This window comes from Mastigoproctus giganteus, chromosome 8 (assembly GCF_048544385.1).
Source record: "Mastigoproctus giganteus isolate SK-2022 chromosome 8, ASM4854438v1, whole genome shotgun sequence".
Lineage (NCBI taxonomy): Eukaryota > Metazoa > Arthropoda > Arachnida > Uropygi > Thelyphonidae > Mastigoproctus > Mastigoproctus giganteus.
Window position 1 is genome coordinate 14,999,357 of NC_143582.1, and position 26,599 is coordinate 15,025,955.

Consider the following 26,599-nt stretch of genomic DNA (forward strand, 5'->3'; position numbering starts at 1 on the left):
TCGTTTCTCCCAAACGTCTAGTGCAGTGCTGACTAACGAGAGATGAACTGCTGACCAAGGCATCAGTTCGCTGCTCTCGTCTGTTATTAATTCATTCTTTTTGAATTCGACTGTGAATCATGATTCCACTGAAGACATTAATCTTAATATCTTTGCTCAGAATCGGTCGACGATTGCTTGATTTAATTACTGGCTTCATCTTCTGGATAATATATTTTGGTAAAGAGCAATCCCTTCCTCCGGTTACCAATCCCCTTCTACTGGAACCTGCTACTCAACTGGCCCAAAAAATCCGGAAAGGACAGGTATTTAGAGATTAGATTTCTTACTGGAACTGATAAATCCATGACTTTTTTCGTGCATTAGCTTTCTGTAATAAATGTCAAAGTGTTAATTAAAATTATAAAGTTTAAATTAAATAAAAATATCGCGACTATTTTTACTTCGAATTTTTGATATCCACTTACTTCAAAAATAACGAAATAAGAATACAATTTTTGTTACATTTGGTTCGAATTTTAAAAGCTTCTAATTTGGTTTAAATTAGAGCTCAATATTTTTATTTATTATATATCTTTTTTCAACTGCTCCACTACATTCCATTTCACTATACATGAACGGCGCCTATTTTGGTAAATTTCAGATTTATTTGCTTCAAATATTCACAGTTCTTGAAGTTAAAATCTCCTGAAATTTCATGAAAATTTCTGGAGATTTTATGAGTTAAATAAGCAGCCGATTAAGAGTAAATATTGCTGTTAGGCCTACAAGATAGAGACAGTTCCTGAAGCTTAAAAAGTAATGTATGTTTTTATATACGTTTGTAATAAATTAGCAGTAATTATTGTAATTATTAAATGTAATAATATTTTAAAATCTATAGCCAATTAGGGAAAAAAAACATCACGTAATACTTAATATTAGTGGAGATTTTCCTTATGAATAAGCATCTTATAGCATAATGATAGAAACCTTGACCACAACCACATAGAGGAAATAGATGTTCTCGATAGTTTTTCCTTGAGGTGTGTTCTAGTATGATCTTGAATCAGCAAATCGATTTTAAAGAGGAAATTAACGTGTTAAATGATTTATAGTGCTATGTAGGAATATGTAAATATAGCTAATTAACTTGTTTCTACATAACACTATTACATAGGTAATTCAGATATAATATAAAATTGACATATTCCTCCATGTAGTGGAGAAACATGTAAATTCGTTGAAAAATGCGCAGGTCTGTTTTTTATTCTGTAAAATAAACCCCAACAGGAATATTTATTTCTCCAATACAGATTTAAACTAATTATTCACTGACGTGAGGAATTTTATGGGCATTTTTCAAAAAGTGGTTGAGTTATTCGGTCTCAGAGGACAATAATTAAATTAAAAAATAAAAGACCAATGTTACCTTCCATCACTTACCCATTTATTTCAAGAATTTATTGAATCCTTTCCTAAACAGGATCACACCTTTCCTAAAATGCAATTTCAAAGTTTGTTTGCAATATTGAAGATACAGCAATTTATATTGATTTATATAATGAAATAATCTCATTTTTGTCTCTTCTGCCAAAGTTCATATTTATAATTGACGGCGCCTCATGAGTTGTCCTGGAAGCTTGTCTACACTTTTAAGAAAATTTCATATTTGATTTTACAGTTACTCCCAAGAATTTTTCTTGGTCGGAGATACCCAAGTGGTACGTTACTTTAGAGCTACTGCTATCCAATACAAGATCTTGCGCCGACCGGGCTAGCCTGGTGGGTAAAGTGCCTGCCTGGCAACCCAAAGGACGCGGATTCGAATCCCGCCTATGGCTTGGATCGGAGTAGTAAATGCAAAAACCTTGGGAGGTGCAATATGGCCACAGAAACAAGATCTTGCATTTTCAAGAGTTAACCCTCAGTAATAATTTCTCAGCCAATCCAAATAATTTATCTAAGTCTTGCTGGAGTAGCATACCCTGATGATACCGTGATCATCAACTAGCCTTCCCACCTTTTTATCATTAACACACTTAGAAATTTAACTTGAAACACATACATCAATATCATTAATGAACATTAGAAACAGTAAGGGACCAAACACAAAACCCTGTGTATTGTGTTTGGTCCCTTATAACTGTGAAGAACAGTGGCCATTTATAACTATTCTCTGTCTCCTTCGACTTAACCATCCCCTTATCTATAATAGCTGTTTGTTTGTTTCTGATTTCATGATTGTTTCTGATTTCATAATTTTTAGAAGACGTAAAGATTGGTCAAGTCGTTAATGATCAGTGCCAAGCAGCGATCCTTCAGGATTACTTGAACAGACTGAAAGAATGATCTGAAAGTAGCAGCTATATGTTAATGTAGTTAAATGCAAAGTCTTACACTTGGGGCATAGCAACCTAAAAATAATTTAAACACTTGGTGGGGTTGAATTAAAAACAATTGAGGAAGAAAGGGATTTCAGAGTTACGATACGGGCGAATATGAAGTTCTCTGAGTCGTATTAACAACGGTCAAGATAGTCCATGGTGTCCTATTAATAATTTATCGATAAATATTCTGTAGAGATAGGGAAGTCATAGTCCCATTGTATAAGGCAATTGTAAGACCGCATTTGCAATACTGTGTCCAAGTATGGAGACCTCATCTGAAAAAAGACATTGAGCTTCTTGAAAGGGTCCAAAGACGAGTAACTCGCATGGTGAGATCGTCAAAAGGGCTACCGTACGAGGAAAGACTTCGATTATGTGAGTTAAAGAGCATGGCAACCAGGCACCTTATATAGGAACCGATGAAATTTATAAGGCTCTGAGAGGGGTTAGTAAAATGAATGAATAATCTGATAAGGGGTTGTAAAATTAATTTTCTCTGTTATAAAGAAATCTAGAACAAGGTGCCATAAATTTATATTACAGGGAATGCTGTTTAGACTAGATTGTACGAATTTTTATTCCAGCCAGCGAGTTGATTACTGAAACAAGTTTCTTCTGCAAGTGGTTGAGGCTGACAGTCTGCATTTTTGTTGTATACGATTTGTTTGGCTGTCCAACAAAAGCTTGTGGCTTCCTTGCATTATATGTCAAATACTTATACTTAAACATCATACAGGTCTGTGGTTACTCATTCCACCTTTTGAACCAACTTTCTGATAAGAGAGACGTTTGCAGATTGAGAATTTGAAGCAATGGATATGAGCTTAATAATCATTATACAAAATCAGAAGGGGAAAAAATGATTGTAAAGATTATCACCAGAAAACTGATAAAGTCGCAAGGGACATGTGACTTTTTCACCCTACAAAAATAAAGTTATCATTGTAAGTGACCTATGCTCATCAGATAACGATAATAAAGCGAAAATATCGATTTTCTAATCAAAATTATGTGACAAGTCCAAAGGAAAAGAGAACAAGGTGAAGGATCGATTTTTATCACTGCTGAGAGACAATTTTCATTAAAGACTAAAAACATTACCAAATATTAAGATAACAACTCATTTAAAGTCAAATAATAATTATTATATACACTGAGCGATCACTGAATTATGACCACCTACCTAATACTTTGTCGGTCCTCCTTTTGCCCTCAGTACAGCAGCTATCCGACGTGGCATTGATTCAACAAGATGTCGGAAGAGTTCGGGATGTATGGCCAACCAAGCTGTGTGTAATGTGATCAGCAATGCAGGCATGGAGGTGATTGGTGTATCCATAAGCCTGATATGCCTTTTTACAGTGTCCCACAAGTGCTTTATGGGATTGATATCGGCGGAGTTCGGAGGTCAATCGATATGCTGGAAATCAGAACCGTGTTTTTCAAACCATTCCTGCATAACAAGTGCCCGATGGCTCGGCGCATTGTCATCTTGGAAGATACCATCGCCATTCGGGAAAAAGCGTAACATAGCGGGGTGTACACAGTCAGCAAGCAGTTGACGATAGCGGAGACCACTGATACTTGTTCCACAAGCACCAGGGGTCCAAGTTCCTGCCAGTGAAACATGCCCCATACCATACAACCGCGTTCACTTTTGATACCATGCATGATGGATGAAGAGCCTCATGTTGACGCCAAATTCGTACACGACCATCTACAATGTGCAGTAAATAACGTGACTCATCCGACCAGCACACCTTCTTCCAGTCTTCTAACGTCCAACTTGCATGCTCTTTGCACCAGGCGAGTCTTTTACGCCGATGAACCTTGGTTAGGAGAGGATGCCGTAGGGGCCGTCTGTTGGTATATAGCCCATACGTGCGACGTGCGACGCATGGTCATGCCAGATATTGTTCCGGGTTGGCCCATGTTGTATTGGGTAGTCGACTCTTCAGCAGTGCTGCACCTGTTCGCCTGTACGATTGGTTGACCCGGTGCTCACCTCTAACATCAACCTTTCGCTGACCTTTGCAGTTTTGCCATCGGGTAGTTGTTTGACCATTTTGACGCCAGTTCTGGTACACTTTAACTACGACGGCTCTCGAACACCCCACCAGTTCAGTCGTTTGGAAAATCGAGGCACCAGCTCTTCGAGCACCCATAATCTGTCCTTTTTCAAAGTCCAATAAATCCTTCCTTTTACCCATCATGCTCGGAATTTTACTACCTACTGAACCACTGACACCTTATCTATGCTACGTAGGTCTACTAACTCCTCACTCTCGTATATCACGTGGTCAACGGGTCGTATTCAGTTTTCATAGGGGTGGTCATAATTCAGTGATCACTTAGTGTATTTTCACTGTGAAAATAATTATGCATGGAAATGCAAACGATCATATTCAAGATAGTAAGCGCCATCTATTAACAAAATTGACCTATTAATAAATTAAAAAATATTATTTTAAATTTCATACGAAATAAATCTTTATATTTTTATTAAATTTTATTAGAATGAAATAAAAAGAACTAATCCTAAAATAAATAAAACAACTGCGTAATAAATAAATTACAAATAAGATAAAATAGAATAAAATATAAACAAAAATAAATGTATTTAATTTAACCTAAAATTACATAAATGAAAATAATAATGGCGATAATTTCAAATTACTGCATTTTCTTTGTTGTAGGTGAAAAGTGTGGATGTGGTGAAGGCATATATCTCTCGAATAAGGGAAGTAGATCCAGTCTTAAATGCTGTGGTAGACAACAGGTTTTATGAAGCGATAACAGAAGCCGAAATGGTTGATGAACTTATTAAATCAGGTAAAAAGTCAGAAGAAGAAATGGAAAACGAAACACCACTTTTGGGGATTCCATTTACTTCCAAAGAATCTATAGGAGTTCAAGGTAAGATGGTATAAGATATCTTTATGGCCTTACACTATGAAGGAGTTTACTGACATACGGATTAGTGCAATCGCATCATTTTTATACGTAGTAAACTACCAAGGTAGATAAACTGGCATCGTTTTGTGAATACCTCCAATCAGTAACTCTTCACCAATGGAGAAGACTATTGTTACTTATTTTCGGATACCTCCAACCAGACGGCACCATTTCTAGATTTTTAACCTTTCATCGGTGGATGGGCAGGTACCCTGGTATTGCAGATATCCACTGAGAATAAGTAACAATAACAATAGTCTTCTCCATTGGTTTTGTTTTGCACATTTTGCATATTTGGCCAAATGCTTTTTAATGGCTATTCCAAAGTTATTTTAAGGTGAATGTCAGCCTCTATTTTGTATTTGATTTTGAGTGCTGTATTTCGTTTTGGGAAAATAGCTGTTCACATTTGTAACTATTATTCCCCATATTAGGCACATTTTCGGGGTGGGACCACATCTCACTTGGAAATTCAGAAAAGTGACAGAAAGGAAAAGAAATGTCTAGCATCCTCAGCTACTTAAGGGTTAATTTCTTTAAGAGCAGTGTCCTTGAAAACACCTCAATAGCAGGAATGAATGCCTAAAGGGAGAAACACACGAAACTCCAAAACCATACCAAGGTTAAAGGAGCATCCGATTGGTGTAGGACCGGTTCGAATTTTAACCTCAAGGCAGTGAAGAGCATCATTATAAATCCACTCACGTACCTAAGTATTATGAGTTCCAATAGCCTTTCGTGTCTGGTAAACATAAAAAGCCTTTTCCCAGTACACCAAAGGAAGGTTTATTAGAAAATGGAAAACTAGCACTCATAAAAAAATCGCTGTTTAATAATATAGCTTCTCTTTCCCTTTCATAACTCAAGTGTGAAATGAGGTTTAAAATATTGAAATACTGTAATGAAAGTAATTTTTCCTTTTCGCATTGTACTCCAATGGTTTTTGTTTTACAAACAAAATTTTTGCCTTTATTCTGCCGAACATTAAGAAAATATGCTTTGATTAAAATTTAGTTTTCTGCTAGTTTTAAAAATATAATTTTAACGAACTATTTACATGGTCCTCACTGCTAGCGTAATGGTTACGATCACTATTCTTTAACACAGTATGGAAAATTCCTTCTAATCCCGTTTACTAGTAGAATTTTATGTATGGCTAAGTTATCAAGGATGAAATTCCCCCAAACAATTTCGGTTTTTCATCCCATAAAACAGAAAACCGACCATAAAATATACGCAATTTACAGACACAACGTCTTGGTTACATGGATATTCAGGCTCTCGTGGGTGGCAAGGTATAATCAACGCCCTCTCCACACCAGATGGAAAAGATCTGAGTTGGAATCCCGTCAATGATGCGAGGAATTTTTATGGATCCTTTTCACAAAGTGTTTGAGTTAGTCGGTATCAAGCAAGGGTAACATGGTTTTTTCTCCCGTGAACTTATGGTTTTCAGGTTTTTTTTTTTTTACAGCAAACCGACCAGAGAATACACGCAATTTAAAGACATAAAGCACATGAGTGGATGAGGTTATTCTAGGGTAACCCTAATGGGACTTCTTTTTATTTATTTATTTATTGCTAGCACTGTCTTGTCTTTGCCCACAGTGCTGGATTTCATTCGGGTTCTTAGTGTTCCCCCCCCTTTTGTTAATTTCATAACTTGTTAGGAGGCAGGATTTAGCTGGAAATTCAATTTTCAATTATTTCTCTACCTCTTGTAGTACAACGCTACCTGAGCCTTTGGCTCATCCAGGTACTTACTTTTTCTAGAATACTACAGCTGGAAATTATTGGTGACATTTGTTGGTGTGAGACTAGTGGTTAAGCAGGCTCCCGGAACTGATGGCATATATCCTGTAATTTTGAAGAAGACCGCCAGGGAGTGTACTGAACCACTGAGGTTAAATAAGGGCACCTTTGGATTGGAAAAGTGCCAACGAATCGTCAATACATGAAGGGGGCTTCTTCTATGGGTGAATTTGGTAACTACAGGCCGGTTAGCTTGACCTCCTCAGTGATAGGAGAAATCTTAGACGTAATGATTAAGAGTGTAATCCAGCAACATTTAAATAGACATGGTATTCTGAAGGACACACAACATGGTTTTGTTAAGGGAAAATCATGTTTATCTAATTAGTAGTGTATTTTTAAACAGTTACTCATGAGCTGGATGTAGGGAACAATTTCGACATAGTTTATTCGGATTTTAGCAAAGCATGTGACTCGATCCTTCATGAGAGGTTACTCTATAAGCCTGAACAGGATTCGATTACTCGTAAGATTCTAAGAAGGATTGCTGGTTGGTTGCAGGGCAGAAGGCAAAGGGTTGTGATTATTGGATATTCTTCATATTGGGTTAACGTCAGGAGTAGGGTCCCTCAGGGATCGGTTCTTGTACCATTCATTTCTCATTTTCATAAATGACATCCACGAAGAGAAAGAAGGCGTGATTTCACGCCTTCTTTCTCTTCGTGGATGTCATAATTTTAAAAATATGTAAAGATTGGTAGATTCGTTAATAATCACGCCCGAGCAGCACACTTTCAGGATGACTTGAACAGAAAGATGTCAGATAAGTGGCAGCTGTGTTTTAATGCAACTAAATGCAAGGTCTTAAACTTGAGGAAGAGCAAACTCCCAATTAAATTATACACTTGGTGGGATTGAATTAAAAACAGTGAAGAAGGAAAGGGATCTGTGAGTTACAATACGGACAAATATGAAGTTTTCTGAACGGTGTAAACAAGCAGCCAAAAAAGCCCATTGTGTCCTATCGACGATTTATCGAAAGTTTTCCTGTAGAGATAGGGAGGTCATAATAAATAAGGCAATTGGAAGACCACATTTGGAATATTCTGTTCAAGTATGGAGACCTCATCTGAAAAAAGACATTGAACTTCTTGAAAGGGTCTAAAAAGACGAACAACTCGAATGGTGAGATCGGCAGGACAACTGTATGAGGAAAGACTCCGATTATGTGGGCTACAGAGCTTGGCAACCAGGCGCCTAAGAGGTGACCTGATCGAGGTTTATAATGCTCTGAGAGAGATTAGTAAAATGAATGAAGATGAAATTTTCACTGTTATAAAGAATTACAGAACTTGGGTCCATAAATTCAAATTACAGAGATTGAGGTTTAGATTAGTTACCGGAAGTTTTCTTTTAGCCAGCGAGGCATTGATTGCTGGAAAAAAGTTGTCAGCCTCAACTACCTCTCGCAGGTAGTTGAGGCTGACAGTTTGAATAAATTCAAAGGTCTACTGGATGGTTACCTGTGTGAGGAGGGAAGCATATAATTTGTATTTTCTTATCTACTTGGTGTTTTTTTTTTTTTTTTTGCCAGTGCAGCTAAAGACTGTGGCTTCCTTGCATTATATGACGAATACTATTACTATTACTATGGTTCCATCACTCTAGAGTCGCGTTGGCATCTGATCTATTCGTACTTACTTTTTCTAGAATACTAGAATAGTACCATCTTGGAACGCCTAACCAAAGACCGCCATAAACCTTGGTTGTAGGGGACCAAAGACTTTCATAAACGATTAGAATACTTCCAGGACTAATTAAAAGACCTCCATAAACAAGTATTGTGGTATCACTACCGGAATCTAGTAGTGATATCACATCACGTGTTTATGGAGTTCTGATTGATGATTGTGTGCATGACTACATTCTGAGAAATTCAAATTGCCCATTAGGTAACTTTAAAAGCAGAGTTCGATTCCTGTTGATGACGTCCACAGGTGGCTGAATTCGTCGGTCTTAGACGAGGATAGCATGGTTTTTTTCTCCTGGAAACTCGGGTTTTTAGTCCATAAAACAGAACACATGCAATTTACAGACGTATTTAAGGAACAATTTAGTAGAATTTTGAATATAATTTGGATAAGTGATGATTCCGTTCCTTCTAATAAGCTCGCACTGTTCTCGGCCTCTTTGTTTTACCAACACACCATATCGTAAGTTTCGATTGAATTGTGGTGGGGTAACTTTCCAGTCTTGGGTTTAGTATTTGTTGGGATTACTGAACTTTGCTTTCAAACAAGGTTGAAAAAGTTAAGCACGCTATTGAGTTATTTATTATACTTTATTATAATCGTCAGTTGAATCATCTCAAGTGCTTTCCCAAAAACATCTTAATATGCACAGCAGCAGCAAAGTAGCAGTATTTTCCTTGTCCTTTGGCATAAAGAACATGACAAACATTGAAATTCCATAGAAAAAGGTCATCATTATTTCCCCCTTTTCTATAGAACTTCAGATAAACATCAGTATTAGTGAAAACCCGTTATTACGACTCAATTCCAGTCATGAAAATAAAAAGAAATAGTTAAATTAACTTGCTGGTTGGTTGAAGTAAAGCTTACAACTTCTTGGAAATACAAGTAAACATCAAAAACAATAACAACCTCAAGGTTAGAAAACCAGAAGATGTCTTTTTAATACGAGTGAATGCTGGAACCAACGACGCCGTTGTACAAAGTTTTCCTCAAGAAAAGGTTATCTTTATTATCTTAACTAAACGACTCTCACACTACATTAAATACAAGTACGCGATCAACAACTTATTTGAGGGAAACTTGTTTATCTTGTTTTTATGCCAAATTAACCATGACTGCGAATATTCTTAGGTCTGTTTTCCAGTTTTTGTGGATGAAAAATCCGAGTTTCGGCGAAAGAAGAAAATCGATTTAACCTTTGCACAAGACTGATTAACTCAGTCACGTTGTCAGAAGACCCATATAAATTCCTTCAATATTGACGGAATTTGAACCATGCCCTTTTTTCACACGGTGCTTGAGAAGTGATTATAAACACTGTGCCATCGACCAGGAATAGGAAGAATTGTGCGAACAACGAAAAATATTTGAAGATATTTACAAAAAACTGGTGGAGAGCGTTTCACGGAGACTGGAGGCTGCCATGAAAGCTAAAGGTTTCAGAACACTTTATTAGTTTTCCTGTAAATGAAAGTTATTTGTAGATATGCACGTGTCCGGATTTTAACAGCAGGGCAGTGTATGTGAGCAGTTCAAAATGTTTCATGGTTTTGGTCGAACGATGCCCGTTCTGCTCCATCTGTAAGTTTGGCGTTTTATCGAACAAGATAGGGAAACCGACTTTGGTTAACTCTCAATTTATAGAAAAATCATAGCCTTACTCCAGAAACAACCACTTAGCAGAAACAACTCCAATGTGAGAAACATCTATTTACAACCTTTCCTAGGATAGATGTCTGGATGAAAAACATAAAATTAAGATTAGAAGAAAAATTACAAATATCACTAAACATTGAAATCAAAATAACGATTTAATTTATGTTGAAGATAAAATGACCCGAAATGTCGCCTTCCTGCTACCTATAACTGGTTCGAATCTACTGACGAGAATACAATGTCCAATTTTGGTGGATGGTCAAAATTTTGTTCAAAGGGGCGACACATTATTAAATATCGTATCAATAAAAGATTATTTGATACGTGTGGCTCTCCAGTTACTTTTGGCAATGCAGTATATGATTACGATACTGACATGCAATTGTTCAGACAATTCTTTGATGGTGGGATGATTCTTTTGATACTAAATAAGAACAAAAGTTGTGGAATTATTTATTAATTAGCTTTTAATAATCATGCATTTTTTGTATTTATTTTTTGAATTTCATGCTGAGCTAATGCCTACCATCCAATTTTCTTTCTTTTTATCCTACAACAAAAGCCATTCCTCAGAAATTACATTTTTACTGTCTTCTCTTTGTCTGAGAGGTTTCTAACTTCCTAATACTTAACCAGTCAGAATAAATTGGCTTCACTTAACTGGTCAGCACTGTGTGTTACAACATCCCTGAAGCAGTTCGAGGTCAGCATCTGGCTAGACAACGTGTATGGATCACGTAATTATCTCGCATGTCCTTCGATTTCTCGCGAATGCATTTTTGTTTATTTTTAATTTTTTGGCCTTTTGGAGCAAAAGCCTGTAGCCTCTTTGCACTACATGGCCACTACGATGTTCCCATGTATATTGTATTATTCAATACACTGAGAAATATAGAGTTTACACTAAGTGGTCACTTTAACGGGAAGAATTTTAATAGCCATTTTGCACAACGTGGCTGAATTAGTAGGTCCCATGCGAGGTAGTATGGCTTTTCCTCCCGGAAACTCGAGTTTTTCGTCCAGCAAACAGAAAATCGACCGCAAAACACACGCAATGTACACGGGGCCTTATTTGGCCTTAGTCCCTGATACTCCTGAAACCCTACTACAATAACAACACTAGCCCATCACATCACTTTGATCAGAGGTTAAAATAATGGGAAAATCCTATAATAACACGTACTAAGAAATCTAAAAAAAAGTTTGTTATGTGGGTTGAGCCTGACCTACCAACACATCACTTCGCCTTCTACCAATTACATGGAAATAACAACACTGATCCAACGAATCGAAAACACGATTCTTGCAAGGAGTTCTGTGGTCGGTCTGCTTACTGGACGGAAAAAAAACAATCCCAGTTTTCGAGATAAAGAATATGCTACCATCTTTTGATACCAACTAACCAGACCATGTTATGAAAAAGGTCCATAAAAATTGCATTATTGATGGAGTTTGTACGCAGTCTTTTCCACCCATTGTAGGGAGGAGGGCGATTCTTCTAACTGTGCTACCGCAAGGGCGTGTCAGATGTGTGCAATTCAATGCAAGAGTGGACAAGATGAACCATTCAAGTAACTTTGAACGTAACATGGTAGTCGGCTCCAGATGTACTGACATCACTACATCGAAAACTATTGTGGTTTTCACAGATGACTGTGTCTCAGAAGTATAAAGATTGGTGTCACTAGGAATCTAGGGTGAAAAAAGGCCATAAAATTCTTCATGTTATTTTTTCAATCCGAACTCACTGTATGGACTGCTTCAATCCAACGGCGATGGTAAGTGCCCAGCACGAAATCTCAATATTAGAACGTGGGCCTAATATTAAACATATGCAACCATCTGAATTTGTTTAATCGTCAACAACTTAACCCAATATTACTCCGAATATACTGTCTGTAAATTGCATGTATTCTGTGGTCGATTTGCTGTTTACTGGACGAAAAACTTGAGTTTCCAGGAGGGAAAACATGCCACCCGAGACCGACTAACTCAGCCACTTTGTGAAAAAGACCCATAAAAATTCCTCGCGTCATGGACGTGATTCGAGCTTAAGTAATCTTCTACCCGGTGTGGAGATGACGGTGATTATAACTACTATGATACCGATGTGAATATAAGATTTGAAGCAGATTTTCAATTCCCTCCATAAAGAGAATTATCATCCCAGAAATTCCGGTTAATGTCTTGTTTTACTAGATTATCCTTGTGATAGTGACCTATCTACCATCCGTAATTTGTTCTATAGAGAAGTGGAGAGAATATAGTACAAGAGCGTAACTGACGAGAGCGGTTCAACTTGACACCATCACGGTTTCTCTACTCCAATGTAGTCAAGTTTAGAAAAGCTCACGAGCCAAACAAGTGGTTCTTGGGATATTCGACCGCATCTGCTGATCTCTGGAGTTTCCGGGCTGAGTTAATGAGCACATTAACTCAGCCACGTCGTGAAAAAGACCCATAAAAATTCCTCCTGTCATTGAGGGGAAGGCAACATTTTCATGTTTTCGGGTATGTTAGTAAGAAATGGCCTTGTGCGTGGGGAACAACATAAAATATATTTCACAAGTGACTACGCTTAAGAAGCTTTATTAAAATTTTTACTGATAAATGAAACAGCTAAATATTTGTAGAATAAAAGGATAAAATAGCAACAAAAGTGATACAATATACAGGGTGTTTCCGTTAAACGTTTCAGAACTTCTAAGAGGGGTAGGGTACATCCTGACAACTCGAAATCATATAGCAATGTGGGGTCGGAAATGCTTTCCTGAAGCGGTGTTGTACACAGAAGCACCATAAAGAAAAGAGACCGTAAGTGAGAAATCGTTTTAATAATACATGAAAAGAAGCAAAAGGTACATTGATTAAAGTGTTCGAAGTTTCTTCAACCTCGTATTGCTTTCGCACAGTGGTACCTTGGAAAATGTGCTACAAATCCCCTTTTTCCTGCTGAAGTGTTGTTTTCCGATGAGGCATGCTTCACAAGGGAAGGAATTTTCAACACGCATAACGACCATATCTGGGCGGTCGAGAACCCGCATGCAATACGACGTCGTGCAGCACAGATTCGATTTTCGGTCAATGTATGGGCCGGTATTATGGGAGATCACCTCATCGGACCTTACCTGTTACCGTGTCGTCTAACCGGACCTATCTACTTGATCTTTCTGCAGCAAGTATTGCCACAACTTTTGAGAGATGAACAGATTTCTGCATCGACGCAACAGACAATGTGGTTCCAACACGATGGAGCCCCTGCCCATTATAGCGAAGATGTTCGTAACTACCTGGATGTCACATTTGGTCAACAGTGGATCGGACGTGGTGGTCCCGTGCGTTGGCCTGCTCGGTCACCCGACCTATCATGTCTTGATTTTTATTTCTGGGGTCATATGAAATCGCTAGTTTATGACACCCCTGTTGACAATGCTGAGGAGCTGGTTGCAAGAATCGCAGTAGCTGCCGAAGAAATTCGAAATTCGCCTGGAGTATTCCAGAATGTTCGGATGTCCATGCGTCGGAGATGTGAGGCGTGCATTGTAGCCCGTGGAAGAAACTTCGAACACTTACTGTAATCCATGTACCTTTTGCTTCTTTTCATGTATTATTAAAACGATTTCTCACTTAGGGTCTCTTTTCTTTATAGTGCTTCTGTGTACAACACCGCTTCAGGAAAGCATTTCCGACCCCACATTGCTATATGATTTCGAGTTGTCAGGATGTACCCTACTCCTCTTAGAAGTTCTGAAACGTTTAACTGAAACACCCTGTATATAAAACACGAATATACGCATAAAGTAGTTTTTGGCGTGAAGGACCTTTTCATATAATATCTGTTGGAAAAGTAATATAACAACCATGATTGTTATTGTGGGTAGTATAGCTGTAAAAATCACCAACTTTCTGCACCCTGTGGAAAAGGCTCGAGTCTGAATCTTGTCAATAACAAGAGAAATCTTTTTAGGCTTTTTTTTTTTTTTTTTTCCAAATATGGCCGGGGTAATTGGTCCGGGAAAGTTTTTCACGATTTTTCTTAATTTAAGGAGTCAGGTTTATTGTTTAACAAACAAGCAAACGGATGGAAGATTATAAGTAATTACAGACACAATATATTGCCACTGCATAGCCTTAGTTGCCTTGACGCTTAATTTTGTTGTTGCAACAGGGTTTTAGGAGCATCTGCGACCAATGCCATGTTGCTCTTTGTGTACTGTCTGTAAATTGCGTGTTCTGAGGTTGATTTTCTTTCTGGAGGGAAAACCCGAGTTTCCGGGAGAAAACACCATGCATATTAGCATTAGTATTAGTAGAGGCATATGAAGCAAAGAAAGCAAACTTATACAGCTTCAGTCAAAAAAAAAAAAAAAAAAAAAAAAACCTCTTCCCATTTCACCCATCCATTCACTCCAAATGTTTGTCTAGTTCTGCCTTGATTTTATTTAAGCTGTCAACTTCCACAACGACAGATGGAAGTTTGTTCCAGCAATCAACCACTCTCTGACTAAAGGCAAATTTCTGCACATCTATTCTACACCTGTCTGTCCTTAATTTGAATTTATGCCCCCTCAGGTCGTAATCTGAGCAAGAGGAAAAATCCCATCAACATTGAGCTTGCTCAAACCATTCAAGGCCTTATACACCTCAATCAGATTACCTAGTCTCCGGACACTGCAATTTGCAGAATTTAAGCCTTCCTTGGTAAGAGCAACCCTTTGTCCCCGCAACCAATCTCGTTGCCCTTCTCTGTACTCGTTCCAGCAGTTCCACATCCTTCCTAAAATGAAGCCTCCAGACTTGTATACAGAACTCAAGGTGTGACCTGACCATTGCCTAATACAAGGGGATAACCACCTCCTCATCCCTGCTAGAAAAATTCCTGTATATCATTGACAAGACACCATGAGCTACTCTTGCATCCTGTCAGAAAACTTCATATCTGACTGCACAATTGCCACCAGCTTTTTTTCATTCTCCACTACGCTAAATGTATTTACACACAGTTAATATGTTACTCTGCGGTTACTGCTACTCTTTTTTTTTTTTTTTTCACAATATGGCTGGGTTAATCGGTCTGGGGCAAATTTTTCATGGTTTTTCTTAATTTTAGAATTCCAGACAAGTTGAAAGAAAGAGACTTTTCAAGAAAATTATCTTTTAAATTATAAAGTTACTACCACGAGTGGCCCACATAGAGTACTTTGAATTAAGTAAACCAACATCATACTCGTGCTTCTAAAAGACAAATTATTTATAGTTTTCTAAAGAGATTCACTGCCTAAAAGGTTCCGATCTAACCATATAATCAAAGCCACTGTTTTTCTAACAACGCTTCGACCTCGCTCTAGAGGTTGTTATCTAGTCTAAGTAACTCCGAGTAAGGACTCATCCAAGGACAACTTTTACGTTTCATATTTCACCACAGTTACATGATATTTTTAAGGTATTTTATATGATTTTTTAAGCGACAGTTTCAAAATTTGGTGTCTTTGGTTGTTCGTGCGTCTGGAAGTCCTTGTTCGGAGTTATTTGACTATATAATGACCTCGAAGGCGAAGTTGAACATCATCAAAGCATAAAGGCCTAAATTGAATCTTTTATAAGGAATATCTATTATACGAAAACAAAATAAATTATTTAACTTTTCAGTTGTTGATCTAATTAACAAGAGAGTCGGTCCCAAATATGGATATTAAGGTGTTCCTCTGTAAACTCGAGTTTTTCGCCCAGCAAAACAAGAAAATGGAGCAGAGAACGAACGCAATTTATGGACATAATACACATGGACAGAGGAGTTAGCTCTCGATTGGCTGCAAATTACATTTTACTCTAAATCTGCTAATGCCATCAATTTCACTGTGCCATAAAAATGGACTCTAACCCTATTAAGCAAATCTAAATATGTAAAGAAATAATTGTATAATTCCTCACTCTTCCTGGGACAATGAGGCGTTCTTCGTCATCCTCCTCCCAACAGCCCTGACCTGGCCGTTAGTGATTTACAGGAGGTGAAGGATGTTCCTCTGAGCATCATTAGGATGGTATATCTTCAATTGAACCTCAGGCTTTGAAAGAAAGAGAAGAAGCCGAGCTCTTCTCTGTCTTTCAAATATACCAGGAATATATCAGCTATAACTAAGAGTAATAGTCCAATCAAATTCTAGTTTCTTAATGCTGGACAATACTCACTTTCGGGTATTCGTGTCTGATTTGCATACTTTAAAAATGAGATACTTTACCCATAAGCGACAATATATCTCCTAAATTTTATTAACTTCTATCAACTATTTTCCAAGCTATTGCAATTCTGGAAAATTGTCTTAATTGCAAAACACACGCAATAATAATAATCATAATTCCTGTGTTTCTTTTTTAGGCCTTACCTTTGCTACCGGACTTGTAGCAAGAAAAGGGACCAAGGCAATGGTTGATTCTGATGTAGTTGCACTTCTGAGAAGAGCTGGTGGAATACCAATTGCAGTGACTAATACACCAGAATTGTGTTTATGGTGGGAAACCCATAACAGACTCTATGGACGAACTCGAAACGCATATAATACTACTAGAGTAGCTGGTGGAAGTAGCGGTAAGATTCACTTAAGAAATCATAAGAAAGATTTGTTTCAATTTCATAACATTTAACAGAAACGGTCGTTTCTGTTAAATATTATGTATGAAAATTTTCATCCAGCTTCCCCGCTAAAACAGGTTATTTTTGTTCGCTTCAGGAGGTGAAGGAGCTTTGATATCTGCTGCAGGATCCTTAATTGGCGTTGGATCTGACCTCGGAGGAAGCATCCGTGTACCAGCTTTCTACAATGGTATTTGCGGCCATAAACCTTCTAGAGGTATGCATGCATACTTTAAACATGCTCTCACTATATCTGCAAAATTGCTTCTAAAAATAGATTAAGGATATCGCCTATAAAAAAATAATTCATTTTATGTTTAATTTTCAGTAGATATTCAGAAATTGCAATAATTGAGTTTAATTTGTGTTAATTATAATTTAAATATTAATCATTGTTTATAACTATAAACCATTTTCGAAAATTTGAAACATGAATTGAAAAATGAAGGAAAATAATTCGTATTTGCATCAATATTTAGGAATCGTGTCCAACCAGGGTCATCATCCCAATGTCAAAGGTCATTTACAAAAATATTTAGCATTGGGTCCAATGTGTCGATACGCTTCAGATCTTCCTTTATTGATGAAAATATTAGCTGAAACTCGATTGCCTAGTAAGAAATTGGAGACTGAGGTAAGTTTAAAGCAATTTCAAAGTTATAATACGGTGTATATAAGTTGTGTATAATACAGCCTGTACACGCTTTGTCCAAAAAATTAAAAACCGTCAGAATCTAGTAGAACCACCTTTTTCCCGAATTACATCAGGTATACCTTGTGCTTCATACATATAGTGTGATTCCACTAGATGTATCAGCGAGTCTAGTTACAGAGTTGGCCCTTCTTCCATCCGAATGTTTGTCAGATGCTGCATTGTGATAGAGAACTGTGAAGCCGAACTACCCGTTCCAACATATCTCATCCATTCTCAATTGTATTCAGATTTCAACAATTAAGCGACCATGGTAAATGTTGAAAATTTTGGAAATGTTCCTAGAACCATTCAGATATAATTTGTGCACAGTGGATAGTTGCGATGTCTTCTTGAAATAATCCCTCGTAATCCGGTTAAAAATGAAGCATTGTACGGTGAAGTTGACCCGATACAAAATAAAGATATTCATTGGAGGTACCACGACCTTCTAACGATATAACCGAACCCACTCCACACCAACAAAACATACACTATACCTTGATACCACTTCCAGAAGTCTGAGTAGTGGACCCGAAGCAGACTGGATGCATGGCTTCATGAGGATCACGCCACACTTTCACCCTGCCATCGGTGTAAAAGAGTGGAAATTGGGACTCTTCAGGCCACAAGATGTTTTTTCACTATTTCATAGTCCAGGCCTCGTGTTGGCAGCACACCTTTAATTGAATCTTTCAATTTTTTACAGAAAGAAGTGGCTTCGTATAGGCACGCGGCTACCAAATCAGAGATTGTTCAGATCCCGCTGCATTGCTTGCTTGGAAATGGGTCTTTCTTTGCCTAAATTGAATTGTTTCGTTATTTACTGCACATTGGACTTCTAACTATTTTATTCTGGAGTACCGACTTCTGCTGCATTTCTTTGTTATAGAACTGCATTCTCCTTTTGTGTTCCACTCATGTCTACCTTTTTAGATTTTTGCTTTCGAAACAGCAGTGATTTCCATTATTTTCTTAATTGTGGTTTCTGCTAAACGTGCTCCAACAATAACGCTTTTCTGAAAATTGACAAAATCACTTCCCTTCCCCATGACCGAATTGTCTAACACGCCTCAAGAAAACGTACAATATTTATTTAACCATGGAACTTGTAATCATTCCATGTGACAACTTACATTTGCATAAAGTATGTTTAATTATCTGTCGACGCTAATTACAAAAGGGTTTTAATTTTTTGGTCAATAAGTGAATCTTGCAAGTGAAGTTAACTCACGTTAAATATAATTTATATACTATAGTTGCATAATACACACACTGACCAAAAAAAATACGAATCCTTTGTATTAAGACAATCACAGACTGAAGAAATGCAAATTGATACACAGAGAACTGTGACGCTGGTGCTGATGTGTTGCTTCGTTCAGTATAAAGACTACACAGGATGTTCGACTGAAATAATCTGAAGCCAGAATGGAGAAAACGCGTGACCTATCAGACTTTTAAAAAGGTCTTATCGTGGGTGCACGTTTAGCAAGAATCTCGATTCAAGAAACGAAACACAAAACTGGTTTCTCAAAAACATCCATCTTAAAGGTTTTAATGACTGGAGACCAAGTGTCCACATCTCAAAGGTGTAAATGTGGCAGAAAAACAATAATTCAAGAGCGAAGCCGTCGTACTCTAAGGAGGACTACGGGAAAGGACATCCAGTATGCAGTAAATAACGTCTGAATTCAACCAAGCCTTGTTTCAACCTGCACCATGTGCAGGAAATTGAAGAAATTGGGTATTGGCAGTCGTCTGTCTATTCGGAAGTCACTCGTTTCGGAGAACATCAGAAAAATCCGCTTGCAGTGGTGCGAGAACGTCGTGATTGGACAGTGGAACAATGGGAGAAAGTCATGTGGTCAGACGGATTATGATACACTTTGTTTTGCACTGATGGTAGACAGAGAATGTGGCGAGAACCTCGAGAAGCGATAGACCCTGCTTACCTTGTTAAGATAATTCCAAGCATCTGGTGGTAGTATCGTGTATGTGGAACGTTTTGTTAGCATGGACTGGGTCCGTTGATACCATTAGAAAGGTCTAATGTCATCCAGGGAGTACCTGAATTTTGGATCAGATCTACTGCACTCTGCAATGTTACACTTTTATCCTGAATCGCAAAAATTGGTTCGGAGAACATGACACGGATTTCCACCATCTTTCCTGTCCCCCACGTTCACTTGATCCCTATTGAGAATGCGTAGGATAGGCTGGAGAGTTCTATTCGCCGAGAGGAAATGAATTCCTTTTCTTCAACTTTGTTACAGCTACGCAATGTCTTGCTGGAGGAATGGTTATATCTAGACAAAAAAGCCCTAAAACACTTCATAGAATCCATGCCCCTCCGCACACTTTCTGTTATTCGAAACAAAGGCGGCCAGATTCGGTACTGAATAAAGGTTCGTATTTTTTTGGCAATGTCTGTATTATGGAAAAGTATTTGATATATAAGGTGATACTCTAAAGTTATGAGAATGTTAAAAACGATTCGTTCAACTTACCTAATTTTGCATCATGTTCCTCCTAATCACGTTCCCCTTGGGACTTAATAAATCGAACCTAGTTATCGTACCATTATTAAAAAGAAATATGGAATTCGTGCTTCGTAAGACTTCAATTATCTCCTATTAATTTTGCTGAATCATTTGTTAGTTCTCCTTTCTTTTCAGCTCGAATTTCATCTTTGGAAACAAGAAGTCAATCTCAGGGAGTAAGGTCTGAATAATTAAGTTGTGTGAAAGAACCATAGGAAGTTGTATTTGTTTGGTGCGAAAGCAACAAAAACTATAAAGTATAGTATCAATGTATTCACCGACAAAAATTATCCAACTTTTCCCGAAACCTATTAACTTGGCCACGTGTAAAATATATTCGCTAAAAATTTCGGGTGTCATTCATAAGAATCCATCAGACACACATTGCGAGAGGACAATGATTATAACTGCTCCTTGCCCGTGATGACCAAATAAAACTGTCAGACAAGCTGAAAAGTTTGTCTGCCTTTTAATCTTGAAAATCGGCTGAATGTTTGTGTTTCTGGTAAATAAAGCATCTTTAAAGTACCTTGATAAGCATCATCAGCCTTTCCTAACATGCCACATATTTCTTAAGTTGTTTCGCAGACCAGGCCTGAAATAAAACTTGCTGCAAAAACCCTTTGTTCTTTTGATTGCAATTATTTAAAATAAAATCACAGCGTTGTCCATATTATATCTTCACAGCGACTTTCCACGCTTGACTAATATCAACATAAGTTTTACAAGTATGAAATTTTATTTCTATCTAGGTGAGGACACCAAACTATAAAAATTATAGTTTGGTGTCCTCACCTAGATAGTTTTTATAATTTATAAAAATTATAATTATAATTTCTAAGATGTAATATTTTAAAACAAATTTTTGTATTCTGCAGATTGATTTCCATAAAGTAAATATATTTTACATGGAAAATGACGGAGGCAATCCTTGTTTGACCAGAGTCCATCCTGATATTACTGAAGCACAAAGAAAGGTGAGTAATGATAATGAGGTAGAGCTGCAACAGTTGCATTGAGTGGTCAGTTTATTAGGTATACCTGATCATGCAAAGTATCCCCCAAAACAGTTAGTCAGATACTTAAGGACAGCATGCATGTGTTGTCTTCAGCGATAAAATCGGCAAAGGGTGCCAACTAATTGTGAACAGCATGATATGATAAGCTAAGTTGCGCATATGTTAAATGTCAAAGCAACTGAGGCAATGAGGTGTCAGTTTTTGTGTCTGTAATTGTGTTTATTCTTAGGGAGATGTGTAGTATACAGGACGAAAAAAACCAGCACTGGATCAAAACCATGCAATCCTCCTTGAGAACGAGTAATTCAACCACATTGTGAAAAAAGCCCATAAAAATTATTCTTATCATTGCCGGGTTTCGAACTTAAGCCTTTTTCACTCGTTATGGGAGCAAATCGATGGTGTTCCAGTTGCCAAAGACACTTTTTCAATGTTAGAGGCGGACGGTGGTGAAAAGAATTGGAACCTTACAGAGGGACTAAAATTGGCCAATTTACAGAGCAGTATAACAGTGTTGTGCAATGGAGCATATACAAAAAAATACGTCAGACTCTCTCGTAGGTGGAGTAAAGCGGCAGGTGATTTTCTCTTTAGTGTCTCTTTAATTGACAATGGTTCAACTATTGTCAACTAAATGGAAGAAATCAGGAGTTAAATTCAGACAGGAACGCCAACATCGGACATTTTAAAACTGAAAATAACATCTGGTCAGAAGAAACCCAATTCTAGTTTTTCCACACTGATAGCAAAACTCAAATTAAAAAAAAAAAAAATAATAAAATATGAGTCAGTTCTCGGATGGCCTTCATGTGAAGGCCATCCGAGAACTGACTCATTTGCCCATATGAAATATGTCCATAAAGTGTTCTCTGGTCGATCTGCCTGTTTTGCTGAACGAAAAACCCAATTCCTGGAGAAACTTAGGGGAACCTTGCTGTCACGACTGAGACCGAATAACTTTGAGAAAAAAAGCCCATAACAGTTCCTCACATTATTGAGAGTATTCAAAACCGGGTCTTTTCATACACTGTGGGGAGGACGGTAATTATAACAACTTCGTTACCCACACAGGCGACAAAACCTAGCCTCGTAATAGACAACAGCAGTACAAATCAATTTATCCATGCGAGGTGCAGTCAGTGATGATACGCGGGGATCAATAGTTGAATGTTACAACTAACTTGGACATTGTTGCCGATCACGCGCGTCAGAGTTCTAGTGACTTCGTGGAATCCATGTCCCGACGATTTGAGGCTGTTCTAAGGACTAAAGAAGGGTGGTTCTCATCAACAGAAACCACTCGCCAGTTGGTGAGAAATCAGTAGATTTCAAACAGCTATCTTGGCTGTCTCGGATTTTTAGATGTATAACGGATTCACCTGATGAATATACAACAGTGGACATAGTGTGTATCTGTCAGCGGTACCAGTGGTCCTCCACAAATCGCATCAAAGTGTTACTGTGAAGTAGCAAAATCTGACAAGGCCAGATGAAGGTGTGAGTAGTATGGGTATAATGTATATGGTGTTGTTGTGTTGTTCATCTGGCCACTTAGTTACTGGAAGGCCCTCCTCACCAGGAAGGGGCATTCCAGCATCCGTCCACTGCATGAGGAGCCGGACCAGGTCAGTAGAGGGACGTCTGTCGGAGTCTACCCCTCCTGCCAAGGAAGGAGGGAGACGACCCAGAAATGAATAAGGATAGAAGGAAGGGGATAAAGAGTGTTGAGAAATAGTGGGAATAACGCAAACAGGGTCCCTCAGCCGAGCAGGAGATCAGAAGCCGCTAGTGGGAGAACTCCTTTAAAAAGGGTGAGTAAGGACATCAAGAGCGCAAGTTGCAGAAACAGAAGTGAGCGCCGAGAGGTCGACAGAGAAGTTACTCCTTCCCAAAAGAGAGTGCATGCACAGAGAGGGGCCTGAACAGAGACATCCCACGCCAACATAGTGGTCTGCGATGAAATCCTATCCAAAAGGGTTTGCAATGGTCTCGAGGTTTCATGCCTGATTGTGGAAAAGACTGGGTTCAGTTGTGGCCTAGATGAGCGGGCTAGTCGGGAGCCAGTGAGATGGCAGGGGTGGAAGCAGCGGCCAAAAGGTATCTTCTTTACTTGAAGTGAGCTGTACAAAATTATAGGAAGGCGCTGAAAGCTTCCTTGTTTGCAATCAGGGAATGGGGCGAATGAAGGTCTGGAAGGTTGGTCTGAAAGAGGAGCTATTGCCTAAAGTTAATGTAAATCACGCAGTAGTGCAGGAGATGAGTCCATTCTTCCTTCTCGCCGCAGATACATGAGTCATCCTCAACTGTTCCAAACTGTTCTAGGCGGGCCTTGATGGAGCCGTGGCCAGTGAGCAAGAATGTAGTTTCCAGGTTCGGAGTAAACCAGGCCAGAGTGTGTTTGGTTAAGAAGCTGATGTCAGGTATGAATTTGCTAGTAGCTTCGCCTTTGCTTCCAGAGGACCAGCGGGACTACCATAGGTTGATAACTTTGGATCACAAGCTGTTCTTATCCATGGTATGGTTGTCTTCAGCAAGAGTGAAAGTTCCCAGGAAGTTGATTGGTACTATACAATATACAATTTAAAATGATATTAGTAGAAGATAGAAAGTTGATAACGGTATTTGTCTCTAATTTGAATATACGTCCAGGCCTCTGCGCCGAGTTTATTTGGTTTCATCTTCTGCGATGAAATATCCCCCCCGAAATCCTACAGAATTGTAAATAAGTTGTTACTTGCTATTAGGTTGGTTGTACCTAATGAACTGAGCACTCAGTTTATAAAGCACTGCGAAAGATTTAGTGGCAATAATGCAATATTACAAGGAAAACATTTTGAAGTTTTATTATTAAAGTTTAACTACATTTCATTAAAATTTAATACCTACTTTAACCCTCACCTACTTTCAATAATGCGAGACTCCATCTACTTGCCGAATAATTGAAGTAATATCGATTATTATTTGATTTGCTATTAGAATATCATTGAAAAACAATGTATTTATTAATTATAAATTAGAATTTTATCACTTTTAACATATCAGTTGAAAATTTTATAACATGAAAGATCATTGATTCTTTCTTTTTTTTAGGTCATTAGATATTTTGAATCTCAATATGGCGTCATGGCACAAAAAGTGTTTATAAAACACCTCCGGAATTCTTTCATCATTTGGGCTCAGTTAATGGCTTCTACTAAAGATCAGCAATTAAGTGTCTTAATGGCAGACGGAATTGGTGAAGCAGAACCTTCTAGAGAACTTCTTAAATGGTTGTTTGGCCTTTCGGACCATACTCTGTATGTTATCATACAGGCTCTGTTTCAGACATCGTTTGGCACAGGAAAATTAGCCAATCGTCGACTAACACAAAGCTTTACTTTGAGTGAAATACTTCAAGAAGAATTTCAAGAACTTTTAGGAGACAATGGTGTGTTTATTTATCCTACTCTTCCTGAACCAGCTCATTATCACAATCAACACTATTTTAAAGCAGCGAATCCCGCATATACTTGTATATTTAATGTTCTCGGGCTTCCTGCTACGCAGTGTCCATTAGGTTTAAGTCGTGAAGGGCTTCCCATTGGTTTGCAAGTCATAGGAGGCCTTAACAATGACCATTTGACTTTGGCCATCAGTTCGGAATTGGAAAAAGTTTTTGGCGGATGGGTATGTCCAGGTACTTCGATCGAAAATGCGGATGGTGTAACGTTGACGAAAGTCCAACAATGAACAAGGCCCATTTCAGAGTAGGGAACAAAGTCGTTTAAATTTAAAATTTATAGGCAGATCGACGCTGTCTAAAAGTAGTTCCTCAGAGCAAGAGTCAAATTACAGGACGATCGTTGAGAACCCATTAAAATGCGAATAGCTTTGAGTAAAATAGTGCTAGAGACTCAAAATTCAGAAGTAACAATATCTGGGGTTGCTTAATTTGCAATCTTTGCATAGTTTAAGGAGTTTCATGTGCTGCACTCCACGTAGTTTTCGCACACTATTGAGGAGTATTCTGAGCTGTTAAACTCAGTCAGACGACATCAAGACTCACCGCAGAAGAAAGTCCAGTCTAATATTTGAGCGTCTTCACCAACTTCTTCCTGTAACTATCCACACTAATGGCTTTTCACAGATTGGTAGCAAAGTTTGCATTCCATGCACTTCACACAGAAATAGTTTAACTGCCTCACTGTTGCACGACAACTGTAGTATAACATTCCTATTTGTTGTGCAGGCCTCCGTAGTGACTTATATGGATTTGCTGATAGGCTTACCCTGATTTGTGCTAAACGTTCCTCATATACAACAGCCGATGTGCGAACAGATTCATAACATTCGCATTCCTAGTTTCCCCGAATGTTTTCTCAAAGTCATTGCAGATTTTGACGTCCCTTAACATCAAAATGTACTACAAAATTCGTGCTGAGTGGTTTCAAATGACTCTTTTCAGGCAATATTCTACCGCGAATACACGCTCCTCTATATTGAACGCCAAATTTTGCTACTTGTAGTGATCATGCGCATTCAAAGTACAGGTTGTCGTAAAGTTCATGTCTCCAGCACTCGTTTACTCGAAGTTATTCACATATTAATGGGTTCTCATTTAAAAATCATCATGAACTTGAGAGAGAATAATATAGTTTGAGTTACTGTAATTAAATGCCAGCTGTTCCATGGGACTTGGCTACACCCTCATGTATTATATGTTTATGGGTGCTATGAAAATTGTATTTATTAAATTCATTTTCTAATATACAAGAGTTATTGAAAACTATAAAATTTTGTACGCAATTCTAAGATCTATGTTAATTTGAGCTAAAATTTATAACCTTGGTTCCTTCTTACTCAAAATATGAAATCATTTAATAACAGCTCATACAAAATTCAAAAGAGCTAAACTGATGGTGGCTTGCTCATTGTATCATAAATTCTAGTGGAAACCAAAGATAATGAGTCAAAATAAATAACAGGTGTCTCACTATTTTTTTACTAACTATAGGACTCTAAATATTACGATTAAAAAGTTGATTAAAATCTCACAAAATACTCCTTTTTTATCTCTCTCCTTTCTGATTGGTTTAAAGCAAAATGGTAATTAGCATTAGTTGAGGCAAATGATGCAAGAAAGCAAGCTTATAGAGCATCAGCAAAAAAAAAAAAAAAACTTTCCCATTTCACCCAATCGGTCAGTCCAAATTTTTGTCTAGTTCAGCCTTAAATTTATTTAAGCTATCA

General features: G+C 37.9%; 1 protein-coding gene across 1 annotated transcript; it reads left to right on the forward strand.

The window, feature by feature from the left end:
- Positions 1 to 26,370, forward strand: LOC150081285 (fatty-acid amide hydrolase 2-B-like). The gene is made up of 7 exons (XM_090379602.1): positions 1 to 305; positions 5,066 to 5,285; positions 16,863 to 17,072; positions 17,215 to 17,334; positions 17,597 to 17,751; positions 21,230 to 21,328; positions 24,461 to 26,370. The coding sequence occupies exons 1-7, from the start codon at positions 120 to 122 to the stop codon at positions 25,097 to 25,099; spliced, it is 1,629 nt and encodes a 542-aa protein (XP_090235728.1). The 5' UTR covers positions 1 to 119; the 3' UTR covers positions 25,100 to 26,370.
- Positions 26,371 to 26,599: the final 229 nt, after the last annotated feature.